General features: G+C 37.0%; 1 protein-coding gene across 1 annotated transcript; it reads left to right on the forward strand.

Annotated features, from left to right (window-relative positions):
- Positions 1-631: 631 nt before the first annotated feature.
- LOC149258748 (proline-rich receptor-like protein kinase PERK15) lies at positions 632-6,120 on the forward strand. The gene is given in 9 exon segments (XM_089416106.1): positions 632-1,127; positions 1,130-1,384; positions 3,384-3,947; positions 4,425-4,511; positions 4,598-4,668; positions 4,760-4,836; positions 4,927-5,074; positions 5,202-5,363; positions 5,501-6,120. Coding segments are annotated over 9 exon segments (2,004 nt in total). The 5' UTR covers positions 632-871; the 3' UTR covers positions 5,885-6,120.
- Positions 6,121-14,783: the final 8,663 nt, after the last annotated feature.

Consider the following 14,783-nt stretch of genomic DNA (forward strand, 5'->3'; position numbering starts at 1 on the left):
AAAAAAATAACATAAAGTATTTATATTTCTTTTTCGTAAACCTGGACTTCACCAAAATTCTATGTTCTGATTTGTTCAAGTAACATCCTCACAAAAATCCTTAATACACCCGAATTTTATATTTATAAATTTAATTTCATAAAAAGTAACACATTTTTTCTCTAATTTTTATGTTTGAATGAAAAGCGACAAAAATTGAGCCATTCATCCTCCTGCTTAAACAAAATGCTCGGGCTATAATATATGATACTCTGAACAGTGTTGCAGTTATAGTTCACAACTTTTAAATTATATTATGAATTTTCATTATTTAAGTAATTTAAAAAAAATATATCCATGATTAAAGGTCAAAATATCAGTGCCCACTGCCCATGACCAGAATAAGAATAATAATGATGACGCTTCACACGAGAATTATTAAATAATTTTATAAAACTAAAAACATCAAATAATCCTATTAATTATAACATTAAAAAATTCAACTAAAGCGCGTTATAATAGCTCTGTATGAGGTACCCGACGAACGCGGTTGGGGCCCGCGCCTCCATAATCCACGGTGTAAGTGATCACCCACGATGCCAAACGCTGACTCTGCTCGATTTTCCTTCGAAAACAAGATAAACACAATTCTCCCCATTTCTCCTATTATTTTTAATGAAATACAGCCAGCCCAGCCTTGACTGGCCGGGGGCGACTAAGAAGCAAACATTAAGGCAGACAGAAGAGCCTTCCGTTGTGGGGATTCTCCAAGGCCAGCGGCATTCATTTAATCAGACATTTAGCCATTAAGTCTCAGATCAGATCAGGAGCGCAGGAGGACGCAGAGCTGTGGAGTGATTAATAGGTACATATACATTGTGTATATGTAGAGATGTCTTCTCCAACAACAGCACCAGCGCCTGTATCCCCACCACCTTCTAAGAATACATCCCCTCCACCTGTAGCTCAAACATCGCCACCCACATCCCCAGCGCCCACCACTTCGACACCCGCATCCCCTCCTCCCTCTTCTTCACCACCACCGCCCACAGCTCCATCGCCCTCTTCCTCCACCTCACCACCACCACCAAAATCGTCTCCACCACCAACCACCACCCACTCGTCCTCCTCTCCACCACCACCACCACCCCCTCGTCCTCCTCTCCACCACCACCACCGAAGACATCAAATGGGTCTAAGACACCATCCTCTACAGGATCCAGCAACAGCACCAGCAGCAGCAGCAGCTTTTCGACTACTGCCATTGTTGGCGTTGCTGTGGCCGGTGTCGTTGGAGTTCTTTTGCTTTGCATACTCATAGCGTGTTGCTGCAGGAAGAAGAGAAAGAGGAGGCCAGAGTTCATTCCTGGACAGTATTATGGAGCCCCACCTCAACCTCCCAAAGGTCTGTAGCTCTGTAATCTTCTTTATTTTTTGGGTTCTTTTTGGTAATGATAAAAGCATCGATAGGTGTGGTGCACAATGTCCAAGCGCCAGGTGCCATTATAACGAGAATCTAAGGGTGGTTCACCCTAAATATGACAATCCCCCTGTACAAGATCTTAACAATAGCTGGTCCATTTAACAGCTGCTAAAAGAATGCCATCTTCAAAACTGGAAGTCAAGACCTACATGTGGCAAAATCTCCCAAGGCTGTTTTGTGTTATGTGCATTTCTGCTACTTTTTGTGAAGATTTTTTTACTCAACCACAGATTGCATTGCAATGAACAAGGTAAAATTATGAAATTTCATGAAAATAGGCCCCTAATTGTTATGAAAAAATATTACAATACTACATACAAAATACAGGGCAATGAAGGAGAGGGTTTCTCAAATGTTTGTTTTCCAGCATTTTGTTCCAACTTCGCCAAATTGCATGGTTCATGGAGAGGCAGCCTTTTTCTGATTTCTCCATTCAAGGTTCATACAGACCGATCAGATCCATTCTTATCATTTTTCTTTTTCATGATACTTCATCCTTCCTCTGCAGGTTTTCTTCATCTGGCTGCTCATTTTTTATATTATTGAAAAAAATCACCATTTCATTATCAGAATTTGTTCGAAATGCGAGCAGCGCTTTGGTTAACTGGCGAGGTCAATGGACCAGAATTTAGCCGTCGACCAGGGTTTCAATTTAGCCGTGGTCTACCTCTAACCAAATTGTATGTTTAAAAGGAGACCAGATCGGGTTCAAGACCTAAACATTTTTGTTAAAATAGCTACCTTCAGATCTGGCACCGAAGCTATAAGGAAATCCATGTTATGGGGTGCAACCCCAAACCCCAAGGTGTGCTTCTTGAAGAAATTCGAATCCAAATTTCTTTTTTATAAAATTAATCGATCTGAAAAAGATTATCAGCATTTTCCACAAATTTTTCATTTGATTTTTTTTCTTTTTTAACAAATGTTTCACCATATTTTTTTATTTGACATGTTGATAATTCTAAGGATTTGCAGTATTTCTGCACTTACACAAGAAATGGTTCCTTAATTTTCCTTTTACACAATAAATGGTTTCGTAATGTTTTCCTTCTGCATTCTCCAACTATTTGTGGCTGATAAAAAGGAGAAGGAGCTTCTGTGAAAATGATTAAGTTCCGGAGAAAAGATACATTTGCTTGTGAAAATGATATAATAGCTCATAGGAATTTGGTTGTTTCCCTTCATTGTCATCTTATATTGGGGGATAGTTTCACCCCTTGCATTCCCCATTGATTGATTTTGAAGAAGTTATGATGGTATAGTCTGAGAAATCATTCTGTACCTTACTAAGATGTGTAATATTCCTCTCTGCACCTGATAATATTTATTGGGCATTTTCTCAGAACACTTGTATTGTGCATGAATTTTGCTAACAGATCCTTCTCTAAAATTTTGCATCCATATTGTGCAAACATACCCAACACACACATTTTGCAGAATTTGAAGCTTAATATAGACCTTTCATCTGGACTCGCATTACAAAATATAATGCAAACTTTCTTTTATTTATCAGTAGTATATCAACTGTATATTGGCATAGGTTGGATTTTCTAAATTTCTTTGCTTTATTCATGCCATCACCAGTATTTCCAGATTAGCTGACGTTTTTGCGACAATTTATTCTTCTTCCTGTACAGAGACTTCTCCCTTATTCCCACCTTCTGTTACAAGTCAATTGACCGTAAATGTGTTCCTATAATTTTTCTGGGGCAAAAGATTTAACACTTAAAATAAATAAGATGCACTTCAGATAAATCAGATATTTAGTGATCTAAAGCTTACTCCGAAGAAAGTTAATTGTTTTGAAGCGTGCACATTGTTCCAACTTATAAGCCTTAATAAGAGAGCAGTTTTTTTTAACCTGTTCAGATATTTTCTGGAATTCATATTTTACCTAACTCTTCTCTTGGCCATTGTGCAGATGACTATTATGGAGGAAGGCCTCAATACTGGCAAAATAATGCTCCTCAGCCAGGGGATAATGCTGTCAAGATTCGTCCACCTTCATCCCCTCCATCGCATCCTGTCATTCCTAAACCTCCACCATCACTTCCTGACGTCATGCCACCTCCTCCACCTCCCCCACCTGTATTTAGCAGTGGAGATGATTCAAGCTCTGGTTTTTCAGGATCAAAGCAGCCATTACCTCCTCCTTCTCCAGGAATTGGTCTTGGTATCTCAAGAACATTCACCTATGAAGATCTAGAGGTGGCTACAAATGGCTTCTCACGGACAAATCTATTAGGACAGGGTGGATTTGGATATGTATACAAAGGCATTCTTCCAGGAAGCAAAACTATAGCAGTGAAGCAGCTCAAAGTTGGTGGGAGCCAGGGAGAGCGTGAGTTTCAAGCAGAAGTGGAAATAATTAGTCGTGTGCATCATCGTCACCTTGTCTCATTGGTGGGTTACTGCATAGCTGGTAGCCAACGATTGCTTGTTTATGAGTTTGTTCCTAATGATACATTAGAGCACCATCTACATGGTAAGTAATCCTTGTGTAACATTTTTTCCATTGTTCTTTCATCATAATGCATGTGTTTGACTTCCCTTTAATTGTATCGATAGAAGTGAACTGCTCTACAATCGGGGTTATGGGAGGCCTACAACACTTCGATTGTGAATGTGTAACATTAATGAAATGCAGAAAAGGGCCAACAATTTAATTTTCTTGATTTTACCATAATGTCAGAAAAACAATGCATGTTATTTAACAACAACTATGAATAAGCTAGCATAGATCCATTTTAATCTGTCACACGTCTAGAGGGATCAAAAACATTAGGAATTATATCTTGAAGGATAGAAAACTGAATAGATCCAGGGATAAGATGAATCTATGCTAGCATTCTTGACCGTTTGAGGAAAGAGTATTTCACTAGATGCAAATTGTGTCATGCTACTAAAGTCACTAAATGCATAATATCTATTATTTCTTATAAAATTTGATATTTTATGACAGGTAAAGGTCAGCCAACTATGGATTGGCCAACTAGATTGAAGATTGCAACAGGAGCAGCTCGTGGGCTTGCTTATTTACATGAAGACTGTATGCTATATTTTTTTTGTCTTGTTACTGAGGCTGCACTCCTTTATTATCTATTTTTGAAATTGTTCTAATTTCAAAATTTGCAGGTTATCCGAAGATTATTCATAGAGACATCAAAGCTTCAAATATTCTTCTTGATTCCAACTTCGAAGCAAAGGTAAGATTCTGTTTAATTAGCTTGCTCTTTGTTGTAGTGTGTGATAGGCCTCACAATACGTGCTAAAGCCTGATATAACCTTTTGTCACAGGTTGCAGACTTTGGCCTTGCAAAGCTTGCTTCAGAAGGTTTTACTCATGTCTCCACAAGGGTTATGGGCACTTTTGGGTAAAAGACCTTTCCAGTGCATTTTAACTTTGTAGATACCTTTTGTACCTTTATACTCGAGCTCTGAGTCCCTATTGTTTGTCTGGGCAGGTATTTGGCACCAGAATATGCATCAACTGGAAAATTGACAGATAAATCTGATGTTTTCTCATTTGGTGTTATGCTGCTTGAGTTGATCACTGGCCGCCGGCCTGTAGATACAACTCCTTCATTTTCAGAAGACAGTCTAGTGGATTGGGTAAACTTCAAGTCAAAATCTGAACTTACTTCTGTACTGTTTTGACTGCTTAAATCTTCATGTCAACTTATTTTTTAGGTGGGTTAGAATTTATTCTAGATGGTTTAAGTTTTTTATCACTCTGTAGGCCCGACCCTTGCTTGCTCGAGCAATGGAAGACGGCAATGTAGATGCCCTTGCTGATATCCGGATACAGCACAACTATAATGTGAATGAGATGATGCGGGTAGTTGCATGTGCAGCTTCTTGTGTTCGACATTCTGCAAGAAAGCGCCCTCGTATGGGACAGGTCAGTCCTTGCTTGCATAATTTGTTGACTCCAAGTTGTTCTTTTTTGCCTAAAGTTCAAACTGATGGCACCATAATGCTTTCTAAGGAGGTTTTAGTTGTAGAAATACCTGATCTAACAGCAATTATGTTTTTCAGATAGTACGTGTCTTGGAAGGTGATGTTTCTCTTGACGATCTTGATGAGGGAGTCAGGCCGGGGCATAGTACTGTGTATGGCTCAATAGGAAGTTCTGACTATGACACCAACCAATATAGTGAAGACATGAAGAAATTTCGAAAAATGGCCTTAGGCAGTCAGGAACATGGTAGTGACTACAGTGGCGCTACCAGTGAATATGGGCTAAATCAATCTGTTTCTAGTAGTGAATATCTACAAAGTAAGGAAATAGGGTCCAGTGTTGGCAGGTCACAAGTCCCTAGGACTGTTGGGCATTACAGAACTCCTTCTTCAGGGACGAGCCAAGAGTATGTCCCTAGGAAACACACGGACAGAGATTTTCCTTCAGCATTTAGAGATTAGTAGTGGCTTTGCAATTGTTTGCTATTGTGAAATATTACTTAATCTGTTTATTCTTTTGGAATGTTCATTTATTAAGAAATGCGCCCTCGATACTTGGAATCCATGCATTCTTCTTTCATCTCCTCTACAGCTTGTTTTATTTGGGGAAGCTGCTTGTTTCTCTAACAAGTATTATTATCAAAGAATCATAAATGTATCTTGCAGAGCAGCAATCTAATTACTATTTTTTCAAACTAGTGCTTGACTCTTTTTTTCTTGTTTTGAGAGTGAGGTTCCGGTGAAGCTGTATACTGTCTCTTCACGACTGTGTCATCAGCTACTTATAGAGTGCTATATAGCAGATCTTGTGTGGATGATTTTTGTACAGTAGTGCTTATGCGGCATCGGATGATGCATTTATAACCTTCGTTTTTAACCTTTTATATTTTTAGATATAATAAATGTAGTCAACGTATAAAATTTCCAGGAATCAATACAAAGTTCACTGCCTTCATTATGTAGTAATGCATTTCTTTTACATTAATATTATTTGAACAAGTGAATTCTGTGCTTCTCATATCTGCTGGCTTCATGATCAGGTTGGCATTGATTCATCCTAGCTTCTATCTTGTCCACTTGTTCTACGTCCTACAGATTGTTTATTGGCTCCAACCTGTTCATACATGAATAGAAAGATAAATAAAGGGACAATATCATCCATAAATAGAAAGATGGAGATAAGAGAGCAAGCATCATACAAGTGTTTGGCATGTTTGAAATGTTCCGATGACTCTTAGATGCAAATCCCAAAAGAATTACAGAAATAGACCATGGCACAATTAACATCAAGCTAAGGAGGATGCACTAGTATTAATGTAGCATAACTTATAGGACTTCAAAGTCTTATTACATCTGTTTATTTAAAATCTTTTCAAATTTTTTTATTATGCCAATAAAATGAATACATATTGTCAGATGAATGTTTTTAACTTTTGTTCAAACGAGGCAGAAAAGTGAATAACAGCCATAGACTCTTATGTATTAATGTCGCAAAAGAGAACTTGTTGGTTCCCGCTTGTGATTTTTAGCTCCAAGGATGACGATAGGAGGAATTATACGGTACATGGCTGATATGCCTGTCATATGAAGATTCCTGGGTTTTTGGCCATCAAATCAGTCTGTACTATTGTGGATAAAACTCAAATTGGAAAGCAAAAGGATTGATTGATCTCAATTGTGTGCAAAGGTTTTCTTTTTTGTGATTATCATTCATGCGAAGGATTGGGAAACAATATTTGTACCTAGGCCTTTTCTTTTTTTAACTCTTCTGACCTCCAAATGAGATACTGGACTGAGCCCTTCCTTTCCTTCCCAATTAAAGAGGATTCTCGAAAGCCCTAGGCTAGGTAAGACTATACATGCTCATGTTGGAGTTTTGTAGTGAAGAGACTTGGAGGATATAGGGATTATGCTGGAAGTTCCCATCAAATCATCAGAGGTAACCAAGGCCATGAGGTACATGTCTGATGCCTGATTCTTTGTTTTACTGAATATCTCCAGTACTCTTAACAGAATCCATAATATTGGTTACCAAAACACTGAGTGGATTCATATTATAGATTATTGACAAATCCCTTTCCAGTGTATGATATGCCAGGAACATGCACATTTAATGAGGGATCGCCCTAGGCTGCTTGGAAGCGGGAGGGTGGAGTGATAATTTTTAGAAGCTTCCGGATTTGGAGTGAATCAGGAGCGAATTTTAAATAATATATATTTTTATATATTTTGATGCATATATGTCAACAAAAGCATGTAGAATGATGAATTAGTTATAAAAAGCATCAAAACATGGATTAAACGATATACCATCAATCATCTAGTAGGGGATCCCACTACATGGGATCATATCAACATGAGCTACATAAACATTATTTGGCACAGAGTCAAAGGCTCTGTAGATTCCTCTGCAACTTCTTTAGTAGTAGTAGTAGCATCAAAACTAGACGTGAAAACTACAAATCACTGATCAACATGCTCACTCATGAAACTCATCATTGATTTAGCACTACTAGAAATGGGATCATCAACAAGAGCTACATAAACATCATCTAGCTCAAAGTCTTCAGACTTGGATTGCTCAACCTTATAATATGGTAGAAATTGAAAATTTTAACATGCCTAACCAAGGATTTTGGTTTGTGTGGAGGGTTATCTCCTCAACCTTATAATATGGTAGAAAAAACTTAGCATGCCTAACCAATTATTTTCTTTTGATTGAAGGGTACATTTTAGTTAAGGCCATGGTAGAAGAGTTCAACCAACATCAACGAAGTTCAACAATCAATGACACGAACAACAAGGTACTTAAGGGGCTTCATGCTCTTGATCAAATGCCAATCTCATACCTTCATGCATGACAAAATCAATTGGAAACATTGCAATCCCCTAAATCTTTAAATCCTGAAAACCATTAAGTCTGCTGGATTTTTAGTGATATCTAAAATTCTAGTTCCTCCATATGAAATCCAATGAGGTTGAAACCACTCTCAAACATCTTAAATCATTTCATGGTAATGTTAAAAATTCAAGTAAAAGGATGTCCTTTTACTTTAAGAATTTAACATCATCATTGATTGCTGACATTGCTAGTGTTGAAAATCTTAACCACCTGTGAAAGCACTAGGGATGGAGTGAATTTTTTTGGGTGGAGCACGCTCCCGGGGTCACTCCCCTAGTGCTTCTGAGTAGAGCATGCTCCCGGGGTCACTCCCCTAGTGCTTCTGAGCTGAGCATGCTCCCGGGGTCACTCCCCTAGTGCTTCTGAGCTGAGCACGATCTGGGAGCAGATTTGGGGGGGGGGGGGCGCTGGGATTGCCCTTTAAATTAGAAATATAGATAGGATATAATACAGACTTCAAAGGATTTTCCAAATTGAAATCCAAAGCTAAACCACGAAAGAAAAAGTTGAAAAAGAAGCATTTTTTGCAGGTGGCCAATGCCAATAAATTTGGCATTCTATCTTCAATTCAAGGAAAAATGTGAAGGGAAGTAATCAAAGAAGGATGAACAAGAAGTAAGCCAACTGTACAGATCAGTAGTCAAAGCGAATGATGGAGCTGATCCAAAACGGTAGCAGATACGAGGAGGACATGACAACCAATAGACAGTTACAATCAAACTAAGGTTAAAGAGATGACAAGCGAGTCACTGGAGTAGGAAGTTAACAGAAGTTAGTTAGAAGCGGGTGATGAAAATAACATGATCAATACTTGCGGCACACAGGATTTCATTACAGGAGCACGGTTCTGATTACAGCAGAAGATGGCCAATAATAAGAAGAACCATGTGAGGAAACTGTATGATACTCGACCAATCGGGAGGCTAGTCTAGATCAGGGTGAAGATGAAATTATGGAGGAGGTAGGCATGAATGTGAACAATCCTATATTCGAAAGCATTGACTAGAGATCAACAAAATCTTCTTCAAGATAGTCTTAAGAAAAGAAAAAAAAACGAAGTATTCGAAAGGAAGGCTGCTAGGAATCAAATCAAACCCCCTCAAACCAAAAAGGGAATGAAACCTAACCAAGGAAATTTGAGGGAAAGAGAACTTATAGGATCAGGTAAATCCAGTCCTTTTAGTAGGTTTATATCCAAAATGGATTGAATAATTCTTAATGAAACTACTATCACAGAATACGTGGAATTCTTAAAAGAAAAATGGGGCTCTAGAAACCAAATGTAGCTTTCATTCACGGAATGAAATGCAACGGTGAAGAAATGAGCAAGGTTTTCAGAAATTTTTGACGGGTTGTACTTGTATCTCCATACCAAAAAGTGCCATAGGTTATGTAGTGAACTTAACTATTCTATAGGATCCAAGGAAAGTTACGATTGAGGATGAGGGTAGCAAATGGTAAATATGAGGGCTATGCTTCTTACATTTGGATCACCAATCCATGTGCATGCAAACCATCCAACTAAAAAATAGTGTTGGGAGGCACTTAGAAAAGGAGTTGATAAATGGAAAGCACTGGATTATTGGTGGAGTTTACAAGGCCAGTTAGACAGAGACGGAAGGTGGGATTAAGAGCATCAGTGACCAGGAATTCATCTCAAAAACTGATCTCATAGGTCTTCAAATTGGTGGGTGAACTGCCAAAAAAAGATATGTTATTTCGAAATAATAGAAGAATAGACAATTCTTTAATAGTAGAAGGTTGGACAGTTGTTTTGGTAGTGACTCCTCCGTCAACAACAATGTTGACTCTATTCTCAAAGGGGATGGTTCAGGTCACTGGCTACATCTCTCTCTAGTGGATAAAGAATGGAAAGTCTCCCAGATGCCGACTTTTGTTTTGAAAAAAAGTGGCTACTCATGCAAATTTTAAAGACGAAGACTTGGTGTCAGGCAGTTAAAGTTGATAAGGATTTAAAAAAGTACAGGTTTTGGAGGAAAGCCTATAACATGGGCTAAATAATACCTTCACTAGCAAAGGAGAAGGCCATCCAACAACTTATGGAAGAGCATCAAATTCAGGAAGAGGTGTTCTAGAAACAAATATCAACAGTTAGATGGCTGAAAGAAGGGGATAAAAACAAATTCTTTGCACCAAACAAGAAGGAAAAACATTAGTGCAAAGAAAATTAGTGAGTTGTGACCACTTCCGTTATTCAGATGGAGTCAAGGCGAGAGATTGAGAAAGGGTTAGTCTTATTTCATATATCTCCTCACGGTTCCATACATGAACAGAGAGGAATCTATCAGAGAAATATGTGGTGGCATTCAAGCTATGCAAGAGCATCTTAGAGGAAAGAAGGCAACTTTTTTTTGTTTTGTGTCTAGGCTGAGGCTAGGCCGGGGCCAGCCCCTATATTGGAAAGGAGGCAACTTTTGAACTAGTTGTTGACAAGGCTTTTGGATTGGGTGGTTTTCCATAAGACTTCTTTCAAAATTGTTGGGATATAGTTGTGAAGGATGTTTAGGAAGTGGTAAAAGAATCAAAGGAAACGGGGATGGTCCTCGAGACTCTCAACTCTTATTTCCAAAAAAAGAGGAGGCAGAGTCAATAGAGCAATTTAGGTCTATAGCGCTATGCGTATGAACAATAAATTAAAGTCTATCATGGGCAGACTTAACTCAAAAGAGCAGAGGGAAAAACAAGTGGTATGCTGATTAAATTGGGTATTTAGAGTGTATGGTTGACATAATTGGGTCATATCGTTAAGACGCTAGAAAATTATGTTTTGTGAAACTTGGATCCATTGGGTTCATGGTTGCAGCAGCTCTTTGGCCTTTATTCAATCTTGTGAATTATGCTCCAACTACCCCCTTAAAACCGAAGTTGGGGGTATTAAACAGGACATCCACTATCCCTATGACATTTTAATGCTGCTAGAAGAGGGTTAATGGGGACTCTTGCTCAACTTAAGGCTGCCAGGGATCTCAAAGTTGTCAAAAGAAATCTTGCATTTGGAGCTTGTGGATGATATTTTCATGGCAGGAATAAATACACTTGAAAATGTTGGCCTCATATTCAAAAGAAACCTTGCATTTGGAGCTTGTGGATGATATTTTCATGGCAGGAATAAATACACTTGAAAATGTTGGCCTCATATTCACAATTAATAAGTCCAAAATAACAAAATTATGAAACTTGAAAAATATAATTCTTTCTTGTCTTTGATGTGCTCATCAATTCTAGAATAAGTCTATTCTTAATACTTGGGAGTTTGTTGATGTCTATTCTGTTGAAAGATTCTCTCCAACTAATTAGCCTCCTAGATTAGTGTAGTTGAGATATTGCTCAACCGAGAGATGGCATGTCTAAGATAGACAAACTATTTCGAGACATAGTTTGATGTATATATATTGTATTATGATTCTTTGTGAATATACATACAAATCAAGCTAAAAGCCTGTCTCTTGAATTTAAGTTTTTATTTTCTTTAATTATCTTCAGAAAAGTTAGAGACCATTTCAAATTATTTGAATAAGTTGGTGTTAACCTCGGGTGAATGATAAATGGGGCTAAATCTAAAGTATTTTTCTTCAATACTAGATTATTCTTCATATCATAAATCTTTCGTTGACATTGAAACTTTCTTGGGTGTTATGTGGACAGAGCAGTCCCAAAATGAGGCTTGCAGGCATGTGTTTGAATTCTCTTAGAAGTGGATTTGGTGAGAGGGTTACAGAAGCCATCAAATCCAAGGGCAAACCCCCGAAGCAAATTCTTAGGAATGCTACTCAGAACTCAAGGAATAATCTATTGCGGAAAGAAGCTATCAGTGACATTCCGAACAAAATAAACCCATGTCGTGACTTTTGGCCACTGTAATGAAAGTACATCTTTTACATGACTTCGTTTCTAATTATGTATGAATCATTTTGTATATTTGAAAGTTTAACATGGTATTAGGCCAGGAAGATACAAAATAACGAGATATGCTCTGAATGAGAAGATCAGTACTCCGAGTTCAATTCATTGGGAGCCCATGAGTCCGTTTAGATAGAACAGAAGGTTGAAGTTGTCCTCAAGAAGCACAGGAGAGAAAACAGAAATCTGCCATTGGGGGAGGAATACAGAAGATCAGCGAACGGAAAATACACAGATGAATTCAGGAATCTCGATATCAGCGAGTATATTTATCTATTATTCATTCAAATAGAGATAAGTATTTTATTTGGTTCCAGAAGTCCACAACAGAAGGATTTTTATAAAAATATTTATTTTCAGAAAGATATATTTTGAGGGATGGGTTATATTATCAGAGAACTATACGATTCTTGAATAGCTTAAATATTGCTTACACGGTAAGCTTTTCTAGGATATTTTAATAGGTTACATATTGGTTACACTGTAAGCTTTTCTAGGATATTTTAATAGGTTACATATTGGTTACACAGTAAGCTTTTCGAGAATATTTTATAATAAGTTTAAAATAGTTGTATGGAACAAAAGAGGATCCTATGAATGATAAGGTTTTTTTTTGTGTGAAGGAGATTAAGAAACATAACAAAGTTTTTTTGTTTTTTGTGTGAAGGAGATTAAGAAACATAACAAAGTTTTTTTTTTTTTTTTTGTGTGGAGGAGATTAAGAAACATAACAAAGATAACCATAGATGATGAATTTTTGAATTTTGATTTTTAAGTCTTTAGGATGAGAGAATACAAAGGGTTTAATTTAATATGGATATTTGTTTAAATAGGAAAATAATTTAGTAATTTAAAAATTTGTGAATTTAGAGGTTTAGAGAATTTGGGAATTTTACTGGTGTAAGGATAATGGAGAAGTTTTTTGAAAAATGTTAAATTATGATTTTGTTTTATATTTTTGTTAGTTAATTGGTAAAAGATTTAGTATCAGGGAAATTAAATTATATTTATAGTAGAGAGAGTGTTAGAATAAGTAATATTCAACAATATATTAGGAGTGTTAGAATAAACGACACTTAATAATATATTCATAGTTATATTATATATTCTAGTGAGATATGATGAATGACATATTTATTAGGCGATCAACTAAGTTAGTGGATAATAATTAGTGGTGGTAGTTTGTGGAGATTAGGTAGTGCAATTATATAAGACACACATAAAAAGTATTCAACCCATTGTATTAAATGACTTCATTGTAATAAAATCATCTATTTTACACGAGTTTTTTCTAATTGTGTTTAAATCTTTTTCTTGTGCTTAAATGTTTAATAGAAAAAAGAATCAAGTTCACGTTTTCCACAATTGAAATTTATTAAAAAGCTAGATGAAATCCCTATTGCCACATTGTTGCGTGCATTGCTAAAAGGAAAGGTAATCTCCTTTGAGAAATGCTCCTTGGTTGGCCAATTTATAATCTCCTTGGAGGAATCCTCCTTGGTTGACTAATTTTTAGGGCTATGGCCATTGTCCAAATTAGTGGAGTGTTGGGTAGCTAATAATTGGTTGGCATTTATGGATCGAAGGATTTTGATCCACTTTTGCACAATGGAATCTTATGCCTTTAATTTGAGCACAAGGAATACAAATATTTAACTTGTTTGCAATAATTCTTTCATCATGGGCTTGAGAGGGATGTAACTTATTGGCTTTCGGCCTAGAAGTTGATGCCCTGTATGCAATAATCATCTAGGCTTGTCTCCCTCACCTTGCTTTGGATCTTTGAGATGAAAAAGCCCTTCTTGATATTGGAACGTGGTTGGTTGTTACAAGGATAGATCAATCCTCAAGCAATGTTTTCATGCTTGTACTTGGATCCATGTAAAATGGATTATTGGAAAGGAATATTTGAACCCATCAAATTGAAAGTAGATGACTAGACTCACATTCAAGCTCTAGATTAATAACAACTACCATTGTGTTTGATATTTGCTTGTTGTGCTAAGAATCCTAAGCACACAACTATGGAGGTGTTATAAAAAATGAATAAACCTTAGGCCAAGAGGTAGAGAGATGCATTCTAGAGGAAACTATTGGATCGAAAAAAAATAACTTAATTGATGAACAAATTTGAGATCAATTTGTGATGAACCCTAAAAGCTAGAAGCTAGGGGGTACCCTAGAGAAATGCAATGACCTAGCTTGGTACAAATTTGAGATCAATATGTGATGTTCCCTAGCTCTAGTACTCCTATGTGATGTACCCCCTAGCTTGGTATCAACTTGAGGAATCCATTTCATTGCAATGCAATTCTTCAAAATATTCCATTTCCCTCTAGGGCTTCGGTGCTACTAGTGAGAAAATATCAATGCTAGAAACTCTAGAGACTTTCAACCATGGACAATTTCGCTGGAAATGCCAATGTGTACATACCCTCAATCATCTTCTTAGGCTAGAATAATAACAAGTATTAATAGAACCACTAACATTGGATATTTTTCCACAAAGCTCTTCTCCCAATGAAGCAAGAACTCCCA

Source organism: Pinus tabuliformis, chromosome 6, assembly GCF_031772625.1.
Source record: "Pinus tabuliformis cultivar Carrire ecotype Pingquan chromosome 6, CPIR1, whole genome shotgun sequence".
NCBI lineage: Eukaryota > Viridiplantae > Streptophyta > Pinopsida > Pinales > Pinaceae > Pinus > Pinus tabuliformis.